General features: G+C 47.9%; 1 protein-coding gene across 6 annotated transcripts in view; it reads right to left on the reverse strand.

Moving 5' to 3' along the window:
* The window catches only part of TOX2 (TOX high mobility group box family member 2), a 129,085-nt gene that overhangs the window by 64,249 nt on the left and 44,576 nt on the right, over nt 1-20,260 (reverse strand). For all 6 annotated transcript variants that reach the window (XM_032838572.1, XM_032838567.1, XM_032838570.1 and 3 more), the window contains exon 2: nt 14,048-14,113. In XM_032838572.1, the coding sequence (XP_032694463.1) occupies nt 14,048-14,113 (66 nt within the window). The remainder of the gene's footprint in view (nt 1-14,047; nt 14,114-20,260) is intronic.

Consider the following 20,260-nt stretch of genomic DNA (forward strand, 5'->3'; position numbering starts at 1 on the left):
GGGCCACTGTGAACGTGCTTATGCATGTCTTTTGGTGAACACATGAATGCGTTTCTGTTGAATGAACACCCAGGAGTTGGGTGGCAGGGTCACGGAGCTTTAGACGCTGAGAAAAGGTTTTCCAAAGTGGCTGTGCCAATTTACACAACAACGTAGGAAGACATTCTGGCGAACTGGGTATTTCTGTCTTTTCCGTTTTCTACATTTGGTGGCATGGGGGGGCGGATATTTAATAAATTCAAAATGCCCCCTCAGGCCTTCTGCCATCCGGCTCGTGTTGCGGTCTCGGGCGAGCGTTTATGAAGGCCTGCAGCTGCCTCAGAACTGCCCACATGAAGGCATCACGCAGACACCACCTCTAGCCACAAGCCGCCCTCCCTGAGGGCCATCCCAGCCCGGTTAACAGCCAGAAGAAGCCCAGATCAGCTTCCAGGGCCTGTGCTGTTCCAGAGAACTCTGTGGTTTCCTCAAGGGGTCAACAGACCAGCCCACCTCACAAAGCAAAGCCAGACTGCCACGAGGCTCTCCTGCCCCCTCTCCAGAGCCAACAGTCGTTCACACGGCCCACCGCCCAGTCCTCGCCCAGCCTGGCCCAGCTCCCCTCGAAGCCATGCACCGCAGCTCCCCCAGGCTCCTGTAAGCCACCCTCTCAATGGTTCAGTGGCCCCGGGCGGTGGTTCAGACTGTGCCATGGGGCAAACAGGTGCATCTCGGGGCCCGAGGTGCTGGCCTACGGTGAGATTTCTGTTTACCTGAAGCACAAACATCTTATTCATTCCGCCCCAGCCTGACGTAACAAGCATTCACAGAATGAAGCTACCAAACCTTCTCTGAGTTCCCTCCCTGTTTTGCTTTTCTTCTCCAAATTATAAATTCTAAAAACAACAACAACAATAAAAACTTTACCAAGCTCCTATCATAACCAGCCCCGGCCAAGCTGATTACCTTATATCTGCTTAACTAGTCCTCTCAACTAGTCTACACCCCTACAGGGGAACACAGGACACAAGACGTCTGGACCTAGCCTTCCCCTATGTCTAACTACACTAAAATACTTAACGAAGCTACACCCACTTCTTGACTTACTCAACTGCCAGGAAGGTAGTAATCGTCCCATTTGACAGTGGTAGAAAGTACAGCCAGGAGAGGGTGAGCAATGGGGTCAAGGTCATACAGAGAGAACAAGGCAGAAGTATGTAAGGGTCCCACGGACCACAGACCTGCTGCTCACTCCCATCTGGGTCCCTTGTGCTCCACACTTTCCCAGGAACTGGCAGGACGAAGGATGCCAGGCCCAGCAGAGGCGACCACCTCACGCCTGGACTTTTGTTCTCCACCAGAGCCATGAGCTTGGAGTATCTGAGAGACAGAGAAATGGGCTGTCTAGGCCCCAAGAAGGCCTTTTTATGTTAGTGTGACTGAAAGAGGCCTGATAGCCCCTGCTGCTCCCGGGAGCACTGGGCTGGAGGTCCATCTAGTGGAAGGGGCCGGGAAGGTGTCGCGTATCTTCAGCGAGGGGACAGTGGGCAAGAGGCATTTTCTACTACCTTTGTTATTTGAAGGGGAACGTTTCTTGGCACATTTTAAAAACAAGATATTTCCAGTATCATCTTTTCAATTTCAACCCTTCACACAATTTGATTTGCATCAGATAAAATAGTTGATCGGTGGGGCTCCTGGGTGGCTCAGTCGGTTAAACATCAGATTCTTGGTTTCGGCTCAGGTCATGATCTCATGGTCCTGAGACTGAGCCCCGTGTCAGGCTCCGTGCGCAGCAAAGAGTCTGCTTCAGATTCGCTCTCCCCCTGCCTCCTGCTCATTCTCTCTCTCTCTCCAATAAATAAAATCTTAAAAAAAAAATAGCTGACCAACCCCCCCCCCTTGCTGGTATTTCTGATGCCTCATTGACTCTTGTGCCCACCACGTCCTGGATGGATGACCTTGGGCAAGTTGTTTTATTTTCTTGCAAATCAGTTTTTTCATCTGTAAAATGGATACTTTAATAACACCTCGTGTAACTTTGCCATTTGCCATATATCAAGCACTGTAATTAAAAACTTAGGATATAAATGCATCTTATTTGCTTCTCCCTGCATCATTTTGAGGAGCTTCTAAATACAAAATCGAGGTTCAGGAAAGCTGGCTGACTTGTCCAAGGTCACCCAGTCGGGATACGCAAAGACCATGACTGGAGGGGCCCCTGGGTGGCACAGTCGGTTAAGCAACTGGCATCTCTTTATTGTCACCAGGGGTGGGCTGGAACCTCACTCAGAGCCACTGACCTCCATCTGTAAGGCCCTCTCAGCACGGGGGCAACTAAGCTATGTCGGGGAGGTGAGTCTCTGGCATGTTGGACAGACCACTGTCCTTCCTAGAGACTCAGGCTGGGGGGGTGGAGCGGGGGGAGGAAACCAACCCCTTGGCCACAGATTACAACCTAGAAGGTCTCTCAGAGACATGGATTCAGCCCCCATTCACAGATGCAAAAAAAACAATAAACACAGAGAAGAAGAAGGCAAATGACCTACCCAAGGGTACATGGTGAAGGAGGCTGAAAAGGGCCAGACCCAGGCTCCCAATTCTCCAAAAGCTAAAGACCCAGCACCATTTTTGAAAGGTCCCACATCTGGCTTCATTTCTACTTCTTGATGCTAGCCTTCACGTGGCAATGAACAAATGTTGTTAAAGCAGACGGCTCTCTTACACTCCCCAGCAAAGACCCAGGCCCGGTCAAAGATGCTGAGTTCAAGGTGGCTGAGAGTGGGAGGGGGTGCTGTTTTAAAGAAAATCCTTGCAATTACATTTCCAACCCACTGCTGTTCCCTCCCCCAACCCATAAACTTCCTGCATCATCTTCATTGTTTTCATCCCATTTAGAGAGACGGAATGTTTCCAGGGATTCAATTTCTCTCATAATAGTTGGAAGGAAACAAAACTATATGCCGTAAACATGTGCTGCATTGTATGGAAAAGACCTTTACTACGGGGGAGGTGGAGCAAACGCAGACCAAGGTGCCCCACCCCAAATCCCTCCCCTAACACCTCCATGCCTGCATCCTTGAACATTTAGACATCTCACAGCCAAGAACATAGAGCTTTAAAGTGAATATATTTTTAGCCCCTGAAATGCAAAATGAAGATCTGTGAGGTGTAAGAACCAACTCTTTCTCAGCAGTTTTCTCTCAATGAAAACAAGAGAGGCTCGTCCATTTTTCTAAGCACGTGTGTAGGACTGATGAGGGAAAGCTCATTACTTCCGTCTGACATATACTCAATTCTCTCCATACACATAGGATGGGTTTTTTTTTCCCCCTCCTTGCATTTTATTCTCCAGCTGCGAAATGATATTAAATTTCATCAGATTTGAACAAAATCTATGGTCTTGAAACTGTTTCCTTCAAGACCCCCTCATATTTATTCAGAATTCATGAATCATGTTCGGATAACACAACCATAATTATTTTTAAAGTGTGATGTTTGTGGCTTTAATAGGAAATGCTTGCAAAAGGCCTTTTCTCTTTGATTGTTTGTAATCTTAGCAGTAATCACCGCCATTCCCTTCTCGGCACCACAGCCAGCGAAACACAATTTCATTTTAATATGAATCGCGAGCTCTTCACCCAGGTTTTAATTAAAGCAATAAAAGCCGTGTCGTCCCTACCCTTTATGATGTACACAGACTCAGAGGCCAGAGTTACTAAGCCCAGAATCTTCTATTGCAGCAAAGGACAGGAGGGCCTCCTGCCTCCCGGTGCATTTACCGTTTGTATATTTATTCCCAGTGCATCGTTTCGTAAAGACTCAACCACCCCTCTCTCTGTCTGCTCTGTAGTTTTCTCATCTGTAAGATGGGATAGCAACAGTACTTACTGGACACAGTTCATGGAAAATATTTAGCTCTAGTGTCTGAGCCCAAGGAAGTGCACTGTGCATGTCCCTAACATCAGCATCATCGGTATTGGTATCTGGGCTGGGAAAATCCAACAGACCATCTGCCCTCATAATTCACCTGAGGACTAGGCTGGGGTAGATACCAACCCAGGTGAAGGAAATGGAGCAGATGGAACCTGAAACTCAGAGCTCTGGGCTTTTCCCCACTCCAGACATCCTACACGGTCCCTGGCTGGAAGGACGCTGCACCCTCAAGGCGAGAGGATGGTGCCTGGGAATTGCAGCTGTGACTCTGACCAGCTCTGGCCTTCAGGGTTCCTGGTTATACCCTCCACGCAGCCTAGGAGTGTGCCTGATCCAATGGTAAGAAAAATGGACCAGGCATCCCTGGGGATCTATGAAGGAAGGTAGCTGCCCACTCACAGGGGTGTGCAGACCCACAGCAAGAACCTGCTTAACTCCAAGTCCTTGCATGCCTGTGCGCTCCAGGTGTGCTGTGAGGCACTGTGAGGCCTCACCGTGTAGCATGGGGAATCCTGGCCTTTGTGGTATCACTCCAGGCCAGCACACATCCTCCTGCTATGTTCACAAGGGACACAAAAACCTTGCACCCTGCTCACGCAGGCAGTGTTCATAGTCGGTGGTGCTGACCGTGCTCTGTAGTCCCTAGGGTTCCCCAGGGAGCACCTTAAATGTGAGCCCCCTGCACCTCTCCCCTCTCAAAGAGCCCCTGGGCCCACTGGGATTCCTACTCTAAGAAGAAAAAAAATTCCATCTCCCCAGAACTTCTTAGAACTCGCCTTCCATTCCCCCAGGTTCACGTAGCTCAGGTTGGAAGGCAGGCTTAACATCCTCCTGCCTCGCCGCTGCCCCACCTGGACCACTGCCTGTCTTTCCTACAAATCCCACTGCGCCTTACTCAGCTCCAACAGTATCCGGCCCCACAAGCTGCCCACACACCTCCTTCTTGTCCCCCTACCACTCCATGCTCTCAGCCTTGGCTCTGGGCTCTGGCTTCCCATCTCCCCCACCTCGGCACCATTCTGGGTCTCTACAGCGCAGCCACCACACTGATGCTGGGCTCTGCTGTCAGCTGCCCCCTCCCTGGAGGCACCCAGGACCCCATCAATGCCCACAGCTGCTTCTCTCGGAATCACCACCCACTTCCCACTCCATGACGAAGGTGTCCTCACTGCCCAGCACCCTGCTTGGGGACTCTTGGAGTCTTATCTCTCCTCACCCAGCTTAGATTCCCTGGTTCTTCGTTTCCACTCTCTTTTGCACAAAAAACTTGAGCGTCCTTCTGATACACCTGCCTGGCAAATCCTCACCGCAGATTCATCCAACTGTCCGCCCCCATAGCACCTGCACCGAGGGCTCAGTCTCCCACAGGCCACACAAATATCCCAGACCTCCTCCACCCCTTCAGACCCTTGGTGCCCTGACTCAGCAGGTGACCTGTCCACAAACCTCTCAGAGAAAGCAGATGCGTTCTGGTACAGATGCCCTCTGCTCCGAAGGAAAAATCTACAGAGACACACTCCTTTCCCCTTTGTCCCCTCTCCTGGCAAAGGCCAGAGTGTCCATCTCTGGGCAGGACCCAGCCCCTCCCCAAACTTAACCCATCAATTAACCCTTCCCTCTCCTGAACCCCATGCTTTCTCCTTTCTCTTGGATGCCTTCCATTGACAACTAACATCCTAAAGATTCTCTCATCTTAAAAAACAAAACAAAACAAACAAAAAAAATTTAAAAACCCCTCTTTTGGAGTCCTCATCTCATTGAGCTATGGCCCTGGCCCTTGTCCTGCACAGCCAGACTTCACACGCACGACACAAGTTTTGTCTACACTCCCTCTTTACATCCTCACTGCATGCTTCCTTCTCAATCCACCCCAGGACCTGCACAAAGTCCACTACCCATCAAAGACGCTTTATCTGAGATCCACGATGACTTTTTTTTTTTTTCTTAAAACTATTGGACACATTTCAACTCTTATTCCAACCAAACCCTCAGGAGCATTTGACCCTCTCCTTCTTGTGTACATTTTATGCAACTTTTAGACCATCGCTATGGTCTAAAACCTAAAATATAAAAAGGTACAATGAAAATTCTCTTTTCCATGCCTGTCCACATGCCCAGTTTCCATAACACACACATACACATAAACATGCACACACACATATATGCACACACACAACGTACAAAGCCACTATTAGTAGTTCCCATATATCCCTCCAGGGTTGCTTTCATCAAACACAAGCACCTAGAAAGAAAATCTCACTACCTTTTTTCACAAATGGTAACCTACTAGACTTACTTGTTAATCACCCTGCCTTTTTAAATAAACAGTGTATCTAAAGAACTTCCCTATCTTTCCAGTTTCTTCATTCTTTCTTTAGAGCCCCAAGTAGTCCACTTGATAAATGTACATAATGTATTTAACTAGTCCCACATTGTTACATATTTGGGCTGTTGCCAATTCTTCGTCATTATGCCAATACCAAGACCAGTAATCTTGAAGACACCATTTCTCAGGCGAGCAAATGTATCTGTAGGATATGCTTCCAAAAGGGAAATTGCTGGGTTAAAGGTCAATGCATTTGTAATTTTGATAGATATTGCCAGCTTGCTCTCCATAGAGTTACAGCAATTTACTCTCCCTTTAAGCACTGTATGAAAGTGCCTGTTTCCCCACAGGGGCTCTAACAGAGTCTATTGTCAAACCTTTGCATTTTTGTCAGTCTAAGAGGTGAGAAATGGTAGTTTTGTTTCTTTTAGGAACTGATTTTTGCATCTTTTCACAAACTTAAAATCCATTTGCATTTCCTGTACTGAAACCTTATTGATTCATATCTCCCACATGTTTTTCTACCAGGGTTTTGAATTGATTTCTGGGAACTTTAAAAAAAAATGTATTAACATATAATGAGTTATTCGTGTCAGGGGTACAAGTCTGTAATTCATCAGTCTTACACAACTCACATCACTCATCATAGCACATACCCTCCCCAATGTCTATCACCCAACCACCCCATCCTTGCCACTCCCCTACACTCCAGAAACCCTCAGTTTGTTTCCCGAGATTGAGAGTTTCTTATGGTCTGTCTCCCTCTCTGAGCTCATCCCATTTCATTTTTTCCTCTCTTCCCCCATGAACTTCTGCCTTGTTTCTCAAATTCCACATATCAGGGAGATCATATGATAATTGTCTTTCTCTGATTGACTTATTTCACTTAGCATAATACCCTCTAGTTCCATCCACATGGTTGCAAATGGCAAGAATTCATTTTTGATGGCTGCATAATATTCCATTCTATATATATATATATATATATATATATATATATATATATATACCATATCTTCTTTATCTGTTCATTGGTTGATGGACATCTGGGCTCTTTTCATAGTTTGGCTCTTGTGGACACTACTGCTATAAACATTGGGGTGCATGTGTCCCTTCAGATCACTACATTTTTATCTTTGGGGCAAATACCCAGTACTGTGATTGCTGGGTCGTAGGGTAGCTCTATTGTCAACTTTTTGAGGAACCTCCATACTGTTTTCCAGAGTGGCTGCACCAGCTTGCCTTTCCACCAACTGTGTAGGAGGGTTCCTCTTTGTCCGCATCTTCACTAACATCTGTCATTTCCAGACTTGTTAATTTTAGCCATTCTGACTGCTGTAAGGTGGTATCTCACTGTGTTTTGATCTGTATTTCCCTGATGCCAAGTGATGTTGAGCATTTTTTTGTGTGCCTGTTGGTCATTTGAATGTCTTCTTTGCAGAAATGTCTGTTCATGTCATCTGCCCATTTCCTGATTGGATTATTTGTTCTTTGGGTATTGAGTTGGTAAGTTCTTTATAGATTATGGATATGAGCTCTTCTTTGTCTGAGATGTCATTTGCAAATATCTTCCCCCATTCTGTCGGTTGTCTTTTGGTTTTGTTGGCTGTTTCCTTTGCTGTGCAAAAGCTTTTTATCTTGATGAAGTCCCAATAGTTCATTTTTGTCCTTGCTTCTCTTGCCTTTGGTGATGTGTCTAGGAAGAAGTTGCTGCAGCTGAGGTCAAAGAGGTTGCCACCTGTGTTCTCCTCCAGGATTTTGATGGATTCCTGTCTCACATTTAGGTCTCCAGTGAGGATTTGCATTTAAATCCTCTGGTGAGGATTTGCCAGGCAGGTGTACTCTGGGAACTCTTTATATATTTGGGAGATTAATCCTTTGACTGTATTGTGAGTTGAAAATAATTTGGCACAATTTTTCATTTGTCTTTTGACTTTACTTATGCTGTTTTAGCCATACAAAAGTTGTTTTTCTTCTTTTTTCTTTTTTATTTGTGGTCAAATTTTTAAGCCTTTCTTCTAAGACTTGGAGTCATGGAAATATCTTTTCCACTCTAAAGCTGTAAAGTATACCTTAAAGTTTTTTCTGGTGCCTTTGTGCCATGAGTACATATAAATCTCTGATTTATGTAAAAGTTATCCTTTGAAAGGGAAGAAGCTGTGGACCCAGGATCATTTTCCCCAAAATCCCTTACCTCCATCTAAGATTCCACGTTCTCCACTTACTTCTCTAGTCACTGCTTCTCAACCTATTTCAAGGTCTTCTCCTCCTACACTTTGCTTTCAAATATTGGAGCTCAACATTTAAGCTCCTTGATCTTCTCCTCACTCTTCTCTCTCTCTGTCTTTGCAAATTTCCTCCTCACAAGGTTTTAATAGCATGGGCTAAGAACTTCCAAGTTGACTTCCCCAAGGAGTTCCAGCCATCTCCCTACTTGATCATCTCCACTTGGATGAGCATCTCAAATGTAACATGTCCAAGTCTAACCTCATCAAATCTGCACTTCCCCAGGCCTTTCCCAACTTAGAAAACTGATACCACCATGCTGGAGAAAGGGCTATGCTGGAAGCCTGAGAGTCATCCTTTACTCCTTCATTTCTCTCTCACCCTAGATCTATCCATTGGCAAGACCTACTAACTTTATTTTCAAAACATATCTTAGATCCAGCCACTTCTTTCCTTCTCCTCTGCCTCTACCACAATAAAGGATATACCATCCTTCACTTACCCTCCTATGTGGCCTACCTGTACCTGCTCTTGCCATTAACAACTTTTAAAACTATACTATTTGATCATGTTATTCAGTCTCAATCTCTTTCTCACTAACAAAGCCCAGTGACTTGCTTTGACTAACAGAATGTGCTGGAAATAGTCATGTGCCAGCTTTCTCCCTCCTTCTCTCCCTCCCTATCTCTCTCTCTCTCTCTCTCTCTCACACACACACACACACACACACACACACACACATCCTTTCAATAATTCTTAGGATAAAGTCAGAAATCTTTAGCGGAAGTCATATTTACAGCTATGAGAGCGGGACATTCTACCTACAACTAGGAAGGGTAGACTAAGGAGCTGACATCTGCAGTGTCCCTGAAGGGACAAATGGCATTTGTTGAGTGAAAATGGTTAGGGATTCCTATCAGAAGAAACAGTGCATGCAAAGGCATAGAGCTATAAATGAGCACAAGAGGTGACCAGAGAGTCATCTGTGTAACCAAAGCATTATTTAGGACAAGAAAAACATGGAAATAAGTCCCAGCTAGTTTTATGGAAGGCTGGAAGTTCATACAGTATCTTAGGTTACATTCTCTTGAAGTAGAGCCTGAGATTGGGGTTCCTATGACACTGACATTCCCCTTGAGAAGTGACTCCAAAGGGAAGGGAGGGCAACAGGACAGGACAGGGGAAGGAGCTGAGCAGGGATGCCGTGTCAGCTGGAGCTCGGAGGGGATCTGCAGAATTGCTCCTGGCTTGAGACCAGACACCTACCTGGCCTTCTAGACCATCCCCCACACTCCTCCCCATTCAGGGTTCTCATTTGGCAGAGGCCAATCCTCCAGAGAAGGGGCAGCTGTGAATAGTTAGCAACCGGCACTCATAGCAGCTGGAGGACAGTTGCCCCGGCCTGCTGATGGGAATCCATACCACTCCTCTCAGGTACTTATAATACTCTGGGTGGCAAACATTACTTCTCCCAACTGACAGAACACTGCTACCCCTTGCACAGGGTTATAGAGGGCATCTGGCTGGGATATGCAAGAGCTGATTTGAATCCAAGTCTGCTGAGCCCATGGCCTTGTTCTTTCCTCTTCAGCCTCATCCCAGCAAGAAGGAGGCTCTTCCCAGGGTCACATAACTGGAAAATATCGTCCTTGTGACTCCTGGTGAGGGTCTGTTCTCAACCGGGGGTGGGGGGAGCTTATCTCTACAAGGCTCCCCACCTCCCAGAAGCTGCTGATGGGCCAGAAGCCATGCCTGAGAATTGCATCTTGGCCTCAGACCACCCACAGGAGTCTGGTTCAAAAGGAAACACAAGGTCCAGGGAGGGGGAAAGGGGATACTGTGTGAAAGCTAAGGCAACCAGGCAGGAATTTTGTGGAAACTTGCAAAAACCAAACAATAAAGTATGCATTTGCAAAAGAAACTGCAAGCCCATAAAGCTGGTTTGAAAGTTTGTAACAGGAGGTACAGTTGACTGTTATAGATCCCATAGGAAACTGGTCTCTACTGCCGTTTCTAGATAAAAAAGATGGTGTTTCAAGAGAAGGTTACATTAAAGAGCAGGTTCTTAATACAATGAAATGGTATGTTCTAGAAGCACATCTTCCAGAAATGGCTTCCTGCTTACATCAAGAGCCTTGCACATAATAGGTGCCCAATAAACATTTGCTCAATGCATTTTATGCATTTTATGCCATTTAGACTCTTTGTACTCTGGGGCTGTCTGGGGGGCTCAGTTAAGCATCTGACTCTTGATTTCAGCTTAGGTCTTGATTTCAGGGTAGTAAGTTCAAGCCCTATGTTGGGCTCCAGGCTGGGCAAGGAGCCTACTTTAAAAAAAAAAAAAAAAAGACATATAGAGTGTTTGTACTCTGAATCCTCTGGTGGTGAGGAGACCATCATTTTGCCCGGATGTTTATGTCAGCCCCCCAGGAACTGGGACCATACAATCCCTGCAGCTGGTGGGGCAGCACAACATGACAGGGCATTCATGTGTGTATGTTACAAGCACTTCAGGGAAAAGACTGGAAGAAAACATTAAGAAGTAGGGATCCTGGAGCCCCCCAAGCCACTAGGTGCTGCATGTCCTGGATGAGTCTGTTATTCTTCAGTAAAATCAGCATGAACAACATCCCGTGTTCCCATGGGTTTGTTAAAAGACCACAATACTTTGCAGTTCCTCACATCAACAGGTGGGGTCTACTTCCCCATGCTTGAGTCTACAACTGGCTCTCTGACTTGCTTTGAGTGACAGAATGTGCTGGGAGTACTCATGTGCCAGTTCTAAGCCTAGACCTCAACAGGTCTTGCAGCTGCTGTCCTTGCTGCTCGGGGAACCCACTCCCACCACGTGAACCACCTCAGGCTAGCCTGCTGGGGGACAAGAGACTGTCTGGAAGAGAAGTGAGTCCCCATGCCAGCCAGCCCACAGCTGACCTGGCAGCTTAGAGTGGCCACTTACAGGGGTCCTAGCTGCGGCCAGAAGAGCCACCCAGCTGAACCCAACCAAACCACCAACCCATGGAATTTTGAACTATGTATATATTTGTTGTTTTAAGACGTTAAGTTTTTACTTGCTTAGGGTTTTTTTTTTTTAAGATTTTATTTATTTTGTTTATTTATTTATTTGGGAGAGAGCAAGCATGAGCAGAGCAGGGGCAGAGGGAAAGGGAGAGACAGTATCTCAAGCAGACTCTGCTGGGTACAGAGCCCAATTCAGGGCTCGATCTCAGGACTCTGAGATCATGACCCAAGCCCAAATCAGCAGTCCAATGCCCAACTGACTGATCAACCCAGGAGCCGCTTGACATGCTTCATATGCAATGAAAGCCAACTGGTACCCTGTAAGAAGTCTAGATTGCAATTGCCAAATCTGCTCTCATCAAGGCTGGCTCCTGCCACCAGGTGGCTGGTCAATCACAGGGAAACCTGATGTTTTCTCTATGAAGCGCTAAGTTAGGGAGACTCCGAGTGACAGCACAAGAGACTTGGATTCCCCTGGGGGAATCCAACTGCCTCATTTCACTGCCAGAGAAACTGAAGTCCAGAAAAGAGAAGGGGCCACATGACCCATCATGCAAGTCTTTCCCGAGTGCCTTTTACATGTCAGGCTTTGTAACACACTGGGAGCTACAACAGTGAGTGAGGGACCAGATCCTGCTCTCATGGAAATCACAGTCTAGTGTGGAAATCAGATGCCAGCCAATCGTCACACAGATAAGCAGTAACAGATGCCATGGATTAAAAAGACACAGTGTCATGAGAGAGAATCAAGGGGAGGGGACCTAATTTGGATTTCAGGGTCATGAACAGCTTTTTGACAAAGGGACACTTGGCTGAAGGAAGTTGGTGGAAGGCTTGAGGCAGGAATGGAACAAAGTAATGTGTGGAGCTCTGAGCCCCAGCTGTCCCCTCCCTGAACGAGCCACTCAACATCCTCTGCCTCAGTTTCCTCATCTATAAAATGGGATTAATGACACCCTACTACTTCTCAAGACTGGTGAAGGTCAGCTGAAGTAGCCACTGAGGAAGAGGCTTTGCGACAGCGATGACACACTGGGTGGGCAGGCAAGGGCACTGCAGCGAGCAGCCTGTGGGATCGCTTTGCCCCGCATCTCTTCTGCAAAGGACTGTGGGCCCACGGGGAGCCCCCCGAGCCCCACCCTCCCTTCCCATGGGAGGATGGTGGCCACGCTCTCCATCAGGGTTTCAGCCATGCCGATTCCACCTGCCACAGTTCTGAGAGCGAGGCTCAGCACGTTAACAAAACGCACTTTAAACGTTGCAAAAGGGCTCAGATGAGATGCTCGGAAGCGGGGAAGCTCTGGTCCAAGCTGATTACGGACAATTAAATGACTTCAGTGGCTTCTTCCAAAACGAGCATTTCCAGGAGCTGGAGTCTTGCCCGCCAGGGTGTCTTTCAGGCTGGCACGAGTCAGTGCCATATAAAGGCAGGCTTGCCCCAGCATTGTGATGCTCACACGGTCACAGACCAGCAAAGGGGCATGGATGGCATGGATGGCGGCCCCAGCACGAGCAGCAGCAGGGGAGGGAGGTGCAATGCCCCACGGCAGAGTTCACTCCCCCGCACTGAGTACGGGATCCTCCCTCACTGGCAGTGCACCCTAAAAGCCACAGGCCCATGCCTTACTCATCTATGTCCACCACTGGGGTTGTTTCACAGCAGGGCACATAAATAGCATTCTGATTCCCCAACTGGAAAATGTGGGCCCAGCCACCCGACATGGACTGCCACAACCATCATGACTGCACAGACAGAGGATGGAGGTCAGCTCCAGGGACGGGCTTGTCCAGCTCCCCAAGTTCCTCTGTACCCTGAGGTGCTGCCACCCTGTAGGCACCACTGCCTTAAGGAACCATCCTCCAAATTCCACAGCCTGCAGTGAGCACCCTCCCTGGCACCCCAGCCTGCAGTAAGGATGCTACCAACTGAAAGAAAACAACTTTTGGAGACCAGGCTCTCAGTAGAAACTCAGATTCTAGCTGGCATCTGGAACTCCCAGAGGGCTAGGGACCAGGATAGCCCTGCAGAGGGATGACTCAGTCTCCTTCCCGGGGAGGACCACACAGGAAGCCTCTGCTCTCCTCCCTGTATGCCACATCCACAATACTCCCCAGTAGTACCACACAACTCTAGTGGGCAGGAGAACTCCGTGTGCCTTCGCATGGCCATGTATGCCTCCCTGCCAGTGTCGATCCTGTGGGTGCTATGTGGTGGCAAGAGGCAGAGAGTACCAGGGAGCATGTGACATCTCCACTCACTGCTGCTGAAAATTTCTCCTCTGTCCATGGGAAATGTGGGCAACACATTTGCAGTTTTACCAAGTTTTCCATGGTGCCCATTTTAAGCCAACCATAGGCAGGTAGGTGATTTACCGAAAACACCATGGTCCCAGTTGGATTCGTCACTCTTAAAGGGATACTTGGTGTTCTTGATCCTTGTGAGACAGGATAGTGGTGGCCCTGTCCCACTGCTCTGCCCCACCCCGGGCCCACCTTGCAGTAGTTCAGCTCCGGCCAGCTCCAGGCTGGACCCCCACACAGGGAGGATGGAGCACCCACCTGGCTGGTCGATAGCAGCTCTGGGTTCCCGTCACTCATCCCCACGTAGGCACTGTCACCATCAAACTAGAACAGAGAAAGAGAGAGAAGTCGGTCTGAATAAGATGTTTTCCAGAAAGCCCCAGGAGACATCCAAGGAGGTCAGGAGACTGAACGCAGGAGGGGAAAGGTCTGTGGGGCCTGGAGAAGCAAAGCTCAAGCCCAAGATGCCCAAATCCTATTTCAGCAGAATTCTCTCTAGGGTGAAAGGAGCAGCCCCTGTTCTGTGGCCCCCGTGGGCTTGGATTGGCACCATTAATCACAGAATGAAGAGAAGAAAATCTTTCTGCCCTTAATGCCTTGTCCAGAGATGTGGCAGATGGCCCTTGTCAGATACCGAGGCTCCCCATCCCTGGAAGTATGCAAATATCTCTCTTGGCCAAAAGGACATCAGACTATCAACTGGAGCTAGAATTCCACACAATGGAGGGAGGCTGAGATCTTCAGAGTCCTGCCCCAGACATGACCTCCAGGTTTTACCATCCTAAGAAGCTTGGGCCTCCCCACACACACACACATTTTCCCCTTAAGCCACCTCTGGCCACAGGCAGTGAGGGCTGTGGTAAAAACCATGCACAGAAACTACAATCCTGTGTTCTGATAAGCTGCTGAGTCTGGATGCAGGAAGATCTTCCTGCAGTAGGAAGCAGGTGTCATGGGGGAAGTGTGGGCTCTGGGCTCACTGGCTTTTTTCCCATGATGTGCATTCTTGAGCTGGTGTCTGAATTTCTGAGGTCCCTCATCTGTTGAATGAGGATAATGAGAGTGGTCCCCTCTCCACGGGGTATTGTACCAAAACATGGAGAGCACTTAGCTCATTTCTAGTAAGTTACCTTCCCTTGAGAGAGGTGTCTTGGATCAGGTTCCCTAAATGCAGAGCATGGGACCAGCATTCAAATGCATGTGAATTTTTGGGAAGTGCTCTTCGGGAAAATCTGTAAGGGAAGGAAGAAAGCAGGACAGGGCAGTGGAAGTCGTTCAGCAAAGATGTGATCTCAGCTGGAGACCCGAGGCAGCCTGGTCCCATGAGGAGCCATAGGGCATGAATCGCCCCATAGAGTTCAGTCAGTCACTGGCTGCAGGCTGCCCTTAGGGGGCAAAGGGAGGCATAACCTTCTGAGCAGGGCAGCCCCTGTTTGGCCAGGGACAGTTCCCCAGAGAACCGTGCCAAATGTGAACCATCTGCAGCCAGAGCTCCTGACAGATGGAAGCTGGCTGCAGAGGCTAGTAAAGGGATCTGGGTGGGGCCCCGATGGCAGCTGGACATTTTATTTTAATTGAAAATGTAATTTTTTTATTAGGTTATATTCACATGGTTCAAAATTTCCAATGCATGAAAAGCAAGAGCGTGAAAATTCTCCTTCCCACCCACCTCCCACCACCCCTTGCTCCTCTCCAGAGGCGACCCCTGAGTCTACTGGCTTCCTTTACATCCTTTCAGAGCTGGTCCACATGTATACATTTTATGGTCGTTTCTTTCACATAAATGACAAAATACTCTACACCCTGGTTTGCACCTCATTTTTCTCCTAGCAACACGTCTTGGGAAGTGTTTTATATCAGAACGTAATTCTGTCTCCCGGTACCTGGTATTCCACGGTATGGATGTAACAGATATATTCAACTAGTGGAGCTCACGGGCAATCGAGCTGTTTCTAGTCTTTCCCTATTCCAGCACCGTTCTCGTGAATATTTTTGTACATTCATCATTTTGCCGGGGTGTGAGTTTATCTGTAGGGTTAGTCTGTAGAGTCACTGGGTTCAGGCGTGTGTGCGTGTGAGATTCTGATAGGCATTGCCAAGCACCCTCGAAGAGGCCGTGAAAATCCACCCTGCCATGATTATGCACAAGATGCCAGGACGCCTGGGCCCTCTTCATGCACAGAGGCAAAGCGCCCAGCCTGCTACCTCTGCGGGCCCCCACCCCCACCCCTCCGGGTTTCCATGCCCTGCTCTACCTTGTTCTTTGGTCCATAGACCCTTTTACCTTCTAGCATTCCACATCATTTACTTATTTTACCATGTTCAGTGCTTGCAGAGGATTTCTCCTATCAAAACGGAGGTTCCTGATGGTCAGGAGTCTTGGGCTCTCTGCCTCCCAAACACCTAGAATAGTGCCTGGCACAAAGCAGATAATCAATAATTGCTTGTTGGCTGAATGAATGAATGAATGAATGAATGAAGCATGATACTATTCACATTATCTTTTACTAGGCCAGTCTTCCCATCAAGGCGGTAGGATTAATGGGTATACCCAAATGCCTTGCCAGCACAGGGATGGGCAGAGTCCTTCAGTGACTGTCATATTAACAAAAGAAAAGGTCGCACCGTGCCTAGAGTCTGGCCACTGGCCCCCAGTGCAGGGGTCATCCAGCACACTGTGCCTGGAGCTATGCTTCAAGGCTCTGTTCAGAAACCACCTCCTCCAGGAGGCCTGCCGGCTCTCACCTCCTCTGGCTGTCTTTCTTATAACATAGATTGTCTCCACATCTATCTTCTGCCCCAGAGTGGGAGCAGCATGGAGGCTAGAACTGTGTCCTGGTCATCTCCAAACTGCCTTCCCCTCCAGCATCTGTAACAGGCTGGCATCAGAAACGAGACAAGGAATGGGACAGGGTGGGGAGCTTTCAACAAAAACTCCTGGGTGCTATTTGATGTGTCGCCACGGCCATTTGTTACTTGGAGAAAAGTAAAACCTTTTAAAAAGCCACACATAATTTATACGTTCTATAAGAAACAGTGACTAGAAATGGAGGGGGACTTAGTTTAGCCAGGTGTCTGAAACAGTTTATAAGGCAATAGTAATCAAACGGTATGGCACAGGCTAAAAACACAGCCCATGTAACAGCCCATGTATTAAATGCTGGCTAGGATGGAACCACCGCAAAAGGAAGGACCCGGTCTGCTCTCCCTGATGCACACAGCAGGCACTCAACAAATATATGGGGAATGAATGAATGTACCCAGCACTGAGCAGACACCATAAAATATCTCATTTCATTCTCAAAACAACCCAGCAAAGCAGGTATTATTTTCCTTGTTTAAAACCAAGGAATCAGGTTGAGAGGATTCACAGCTGTCCAAAATCACACACTTAGAGACAGGCTGGGCTTCAGAGTGGGCTGCCTGCTTCTTTGGTCTGGTCTCTCCCACCAGGCCAGAAGCCCCTTAAGAGTGGGGAACAAGGCTTTGCTGCACCCCACTATAGAAGCAACCATTAGCCTGGGGCTGGCACATAGGGAGGGAGGCATTATCCGCGGTAAGCCGTGGGAGATGGCTCTGAGGATACGAGAAAAGAAGACCCTGGATTTTGAGGTGTATAGCCTGGGAGACGCAAGGGGGTCTGCCAAGAGGACCACGTGAGGTCCCCAGAGCCTGCCTCTAGTGGGTTCATTCATTCACTCATTTATTCAACCAAGAAAAGCTGCCACGTACTGGAGTAAAGCTTGCTTCTCTCCTTCGAGGAGGACCTGAGCAGTTGGCAGAGGTTCCCAAGACCAGGCCTGGGTCAGCCTCTGATGGGTTACCCCAATTGTCTTGCATGGTGCCCTGGGAGCGCACTGGGTTTGGGACCTGGCTGCTGGGCAGCCATGAACCCGAGATGGTGGTGGTGGTGGTGGCGGGAGGTGGAGGGAGTCTGTTCTCTGACCTCCTCGGCTCAGGGTTCCACCATATCAGAGTCCTTGCAGGGGAAGGAAGGAGAGAGGGTGACCCCGAGGGTCCCAGGCTTCCCCTGGCTTGGCCCCCAAGGTCCTCTTTTGGGGAGGTTGTTTTCTGGGGGAAAGAACTTGTAAGCCAAGGGGAGAAATCACAAAGCAGGGCCCCCTCCTCCCCCACGTGCACAACCAAGATCACAAATGCCCACATCTGTACCCACCGCACAGCAAATGCTGGGGGCGGGGTGTGTGTGTGTGGACACAAATGTCTATGTCAAATGCAGTGTGCTCAAGCCTGGTGACTACACACACATCACAAACCGGTGGGGGACTGTGATTACACTTACTCACACATGTACCACACCCACAGGCAACACAAGCCAACACATAGGTGTCCATAGCACAAGCCTGAATGTGCACGTGTCATAGACCCTTTATGTGACGGGTACACGACGCCCACAGCGTGCACACCGGGGAAGGAAGGGAGGACGGTTCATCTGCAGCGACGTAAACAGAACTCGCCTGAGTGTACCCACAAACGTGGATGGCGTGGGCATGTATCAACACACACAGGAGCTTAAATTTCATGCATATCTCACAATTTATCAGTCCCTCGGCCAAAAATGTATTTTTTCACGCCACGCAACCTTCTGTATCTTTTAAAATTGGGGGTGGGTGTAAAATGCAGAGGGAAAAATGGCCTAAGAATTTCCGTGAAATGCCAGGAGAACATCCTCTTACCACTGACTGGAATAGATTAATTTTCCCCATTTCATATTCTAATTATAATTCCTTTTCCCATCGCCATCTTCAGTCCTCATTACAGCTGGAAGATTGTTCTGCAAAAGCCAGACCTTCATCTTCTCTTCCCAAGAGTTTTGTCATGGAAATGAGTTTGGGAATCTGAAAGAACCCACATTTTTGCAAATATCGAATGTGTGGGGATAACCCTTTCATGACGGCCACCAGGAACCCTGCTCACAGAGGCTTCTGAAGGGTCTGTCTCTCCCCCAAACCATGTGGTCTCCTTAGTAAGAAGGGCTCCTGGGCCCCTACTGCAACAGCTCTCCCAACCTAGATCCCATTTTAACTTTAAGGAAACTTAGCAAATAGCCAAGGTGAAAAGGGAGAGCCCTAACCTTAGAATCTTAGAATCATCGGCACCACCGTGAGCAAGTGCATTAGCTGCTCTGTGCCTCGGTTTCTTCATTCTTAGGATCCTGAAGGACACTGATTCATAATAAGTGTAAATTAGGTATCTGTGGGATGGACAAATGAGATAGCTGGATGGACAAATGGATGGGAGGAGGGGGGCAGTGAAGGATGAGATAGAGGGGTGAATGAATGGATGGATGGGTGACAGATGTATACATCAGCACAGTCTAATGGAGATATAATACAAGTTACAAATGCAAGCTGCATATGTCATTTTAAATTCCTGTGGCCACAGTTAAAAAAACAAATATAAATAGGTAAAATTAATTTTAATTACATATTTTATTTAACCCAATATTTTTAGCATATTATGATTACAACATGTAATCAACAGAAAAACTGTGAATGAGATGGTTTGAAGTTTTTTTAATACTGTCTTTGAAATCTGATGTGCATTTTCCATTACAGCGTATCTCAGTTTAGAATTAGCCATATTTCAAGTGCTGGTGGCTGGTGGTTGACATAGTCAATAGAGAAGGACATAGTTGTAATGGGTAAAATGAGTGGATATATGGTGGGTAGGTATATGGGTGGGATGGATGGATGGATGGATGGATGGATGGATGATAAATAGGTGGGAGGGGAAGATAAGTGGTTTGGAGGAATGAAGGTGATAGATGGACCAGTAGGTAGATCAACAGATGACTCAGTGATTGGATAGCAGATTTAGAAGGTGGGATGGGTGGGTGGGTGGGTGCGATGGATGGATGGATGGAATGGTTGAGTGAGAAAGAAGAATGAAGAGTGAGAATGAAAACCCCTCGTGGGATGCCTGGGTTGATGGAGTGGGTTGCATGGGTGAGTGGGATCGATAAGTGGACTTCCCCTGGACAATGTCATGGTCTCTTAGGATTACAACGTATCACTGACTCTCAAATGTTCATCTTCAACTAAATTACATCCAGATTCCAACGTATAGTTTCTCCCTGGACATCTGGTCCATGAGCATCTCAAATTCCACACACCCTACACTGAACTTATGATATGTGCCTGGAACTGCTCTTCTTCCAGGGGTCCACCATCCTGAGAGAAGATGTCACCTTCTACACAGGACAGAAGCAGTACCTCCAGGATGACTTTGGACCCCATCTCTCCTATATCCCCTAATCCAAACACCCACAGAGTCTCTGTGCTTAGCTCCCACTCCCCCCAATCCATCCTCCACCCCAGCTATCACTAGTGTTTGGGTCAAAACCCTGCAGTGACACCACATCATTGGTCTTGACCCTCCATGACAACTGGCCCTGAGCCTCAGCTCCCAGGGCATCCCTCAAGGTTACAAGAACCTCCAGTGTCCCAGCCT

This window comes from Lontra canadensis, unplaced genomic scaffold, assembly GCF_010015895.1.
Source record: "Lontra canadensis isolate GAN:19392208 unplaced genomic scaffold, GSC_riverotter_1.0 scaffold105, whole genome shotgun sequence".
Lineage (NCBI taxonomy): Eukaryota > Metazoa > Chordata > Mammalia > Carnivora > Mustelidae > Lontra > Lontra canadensis.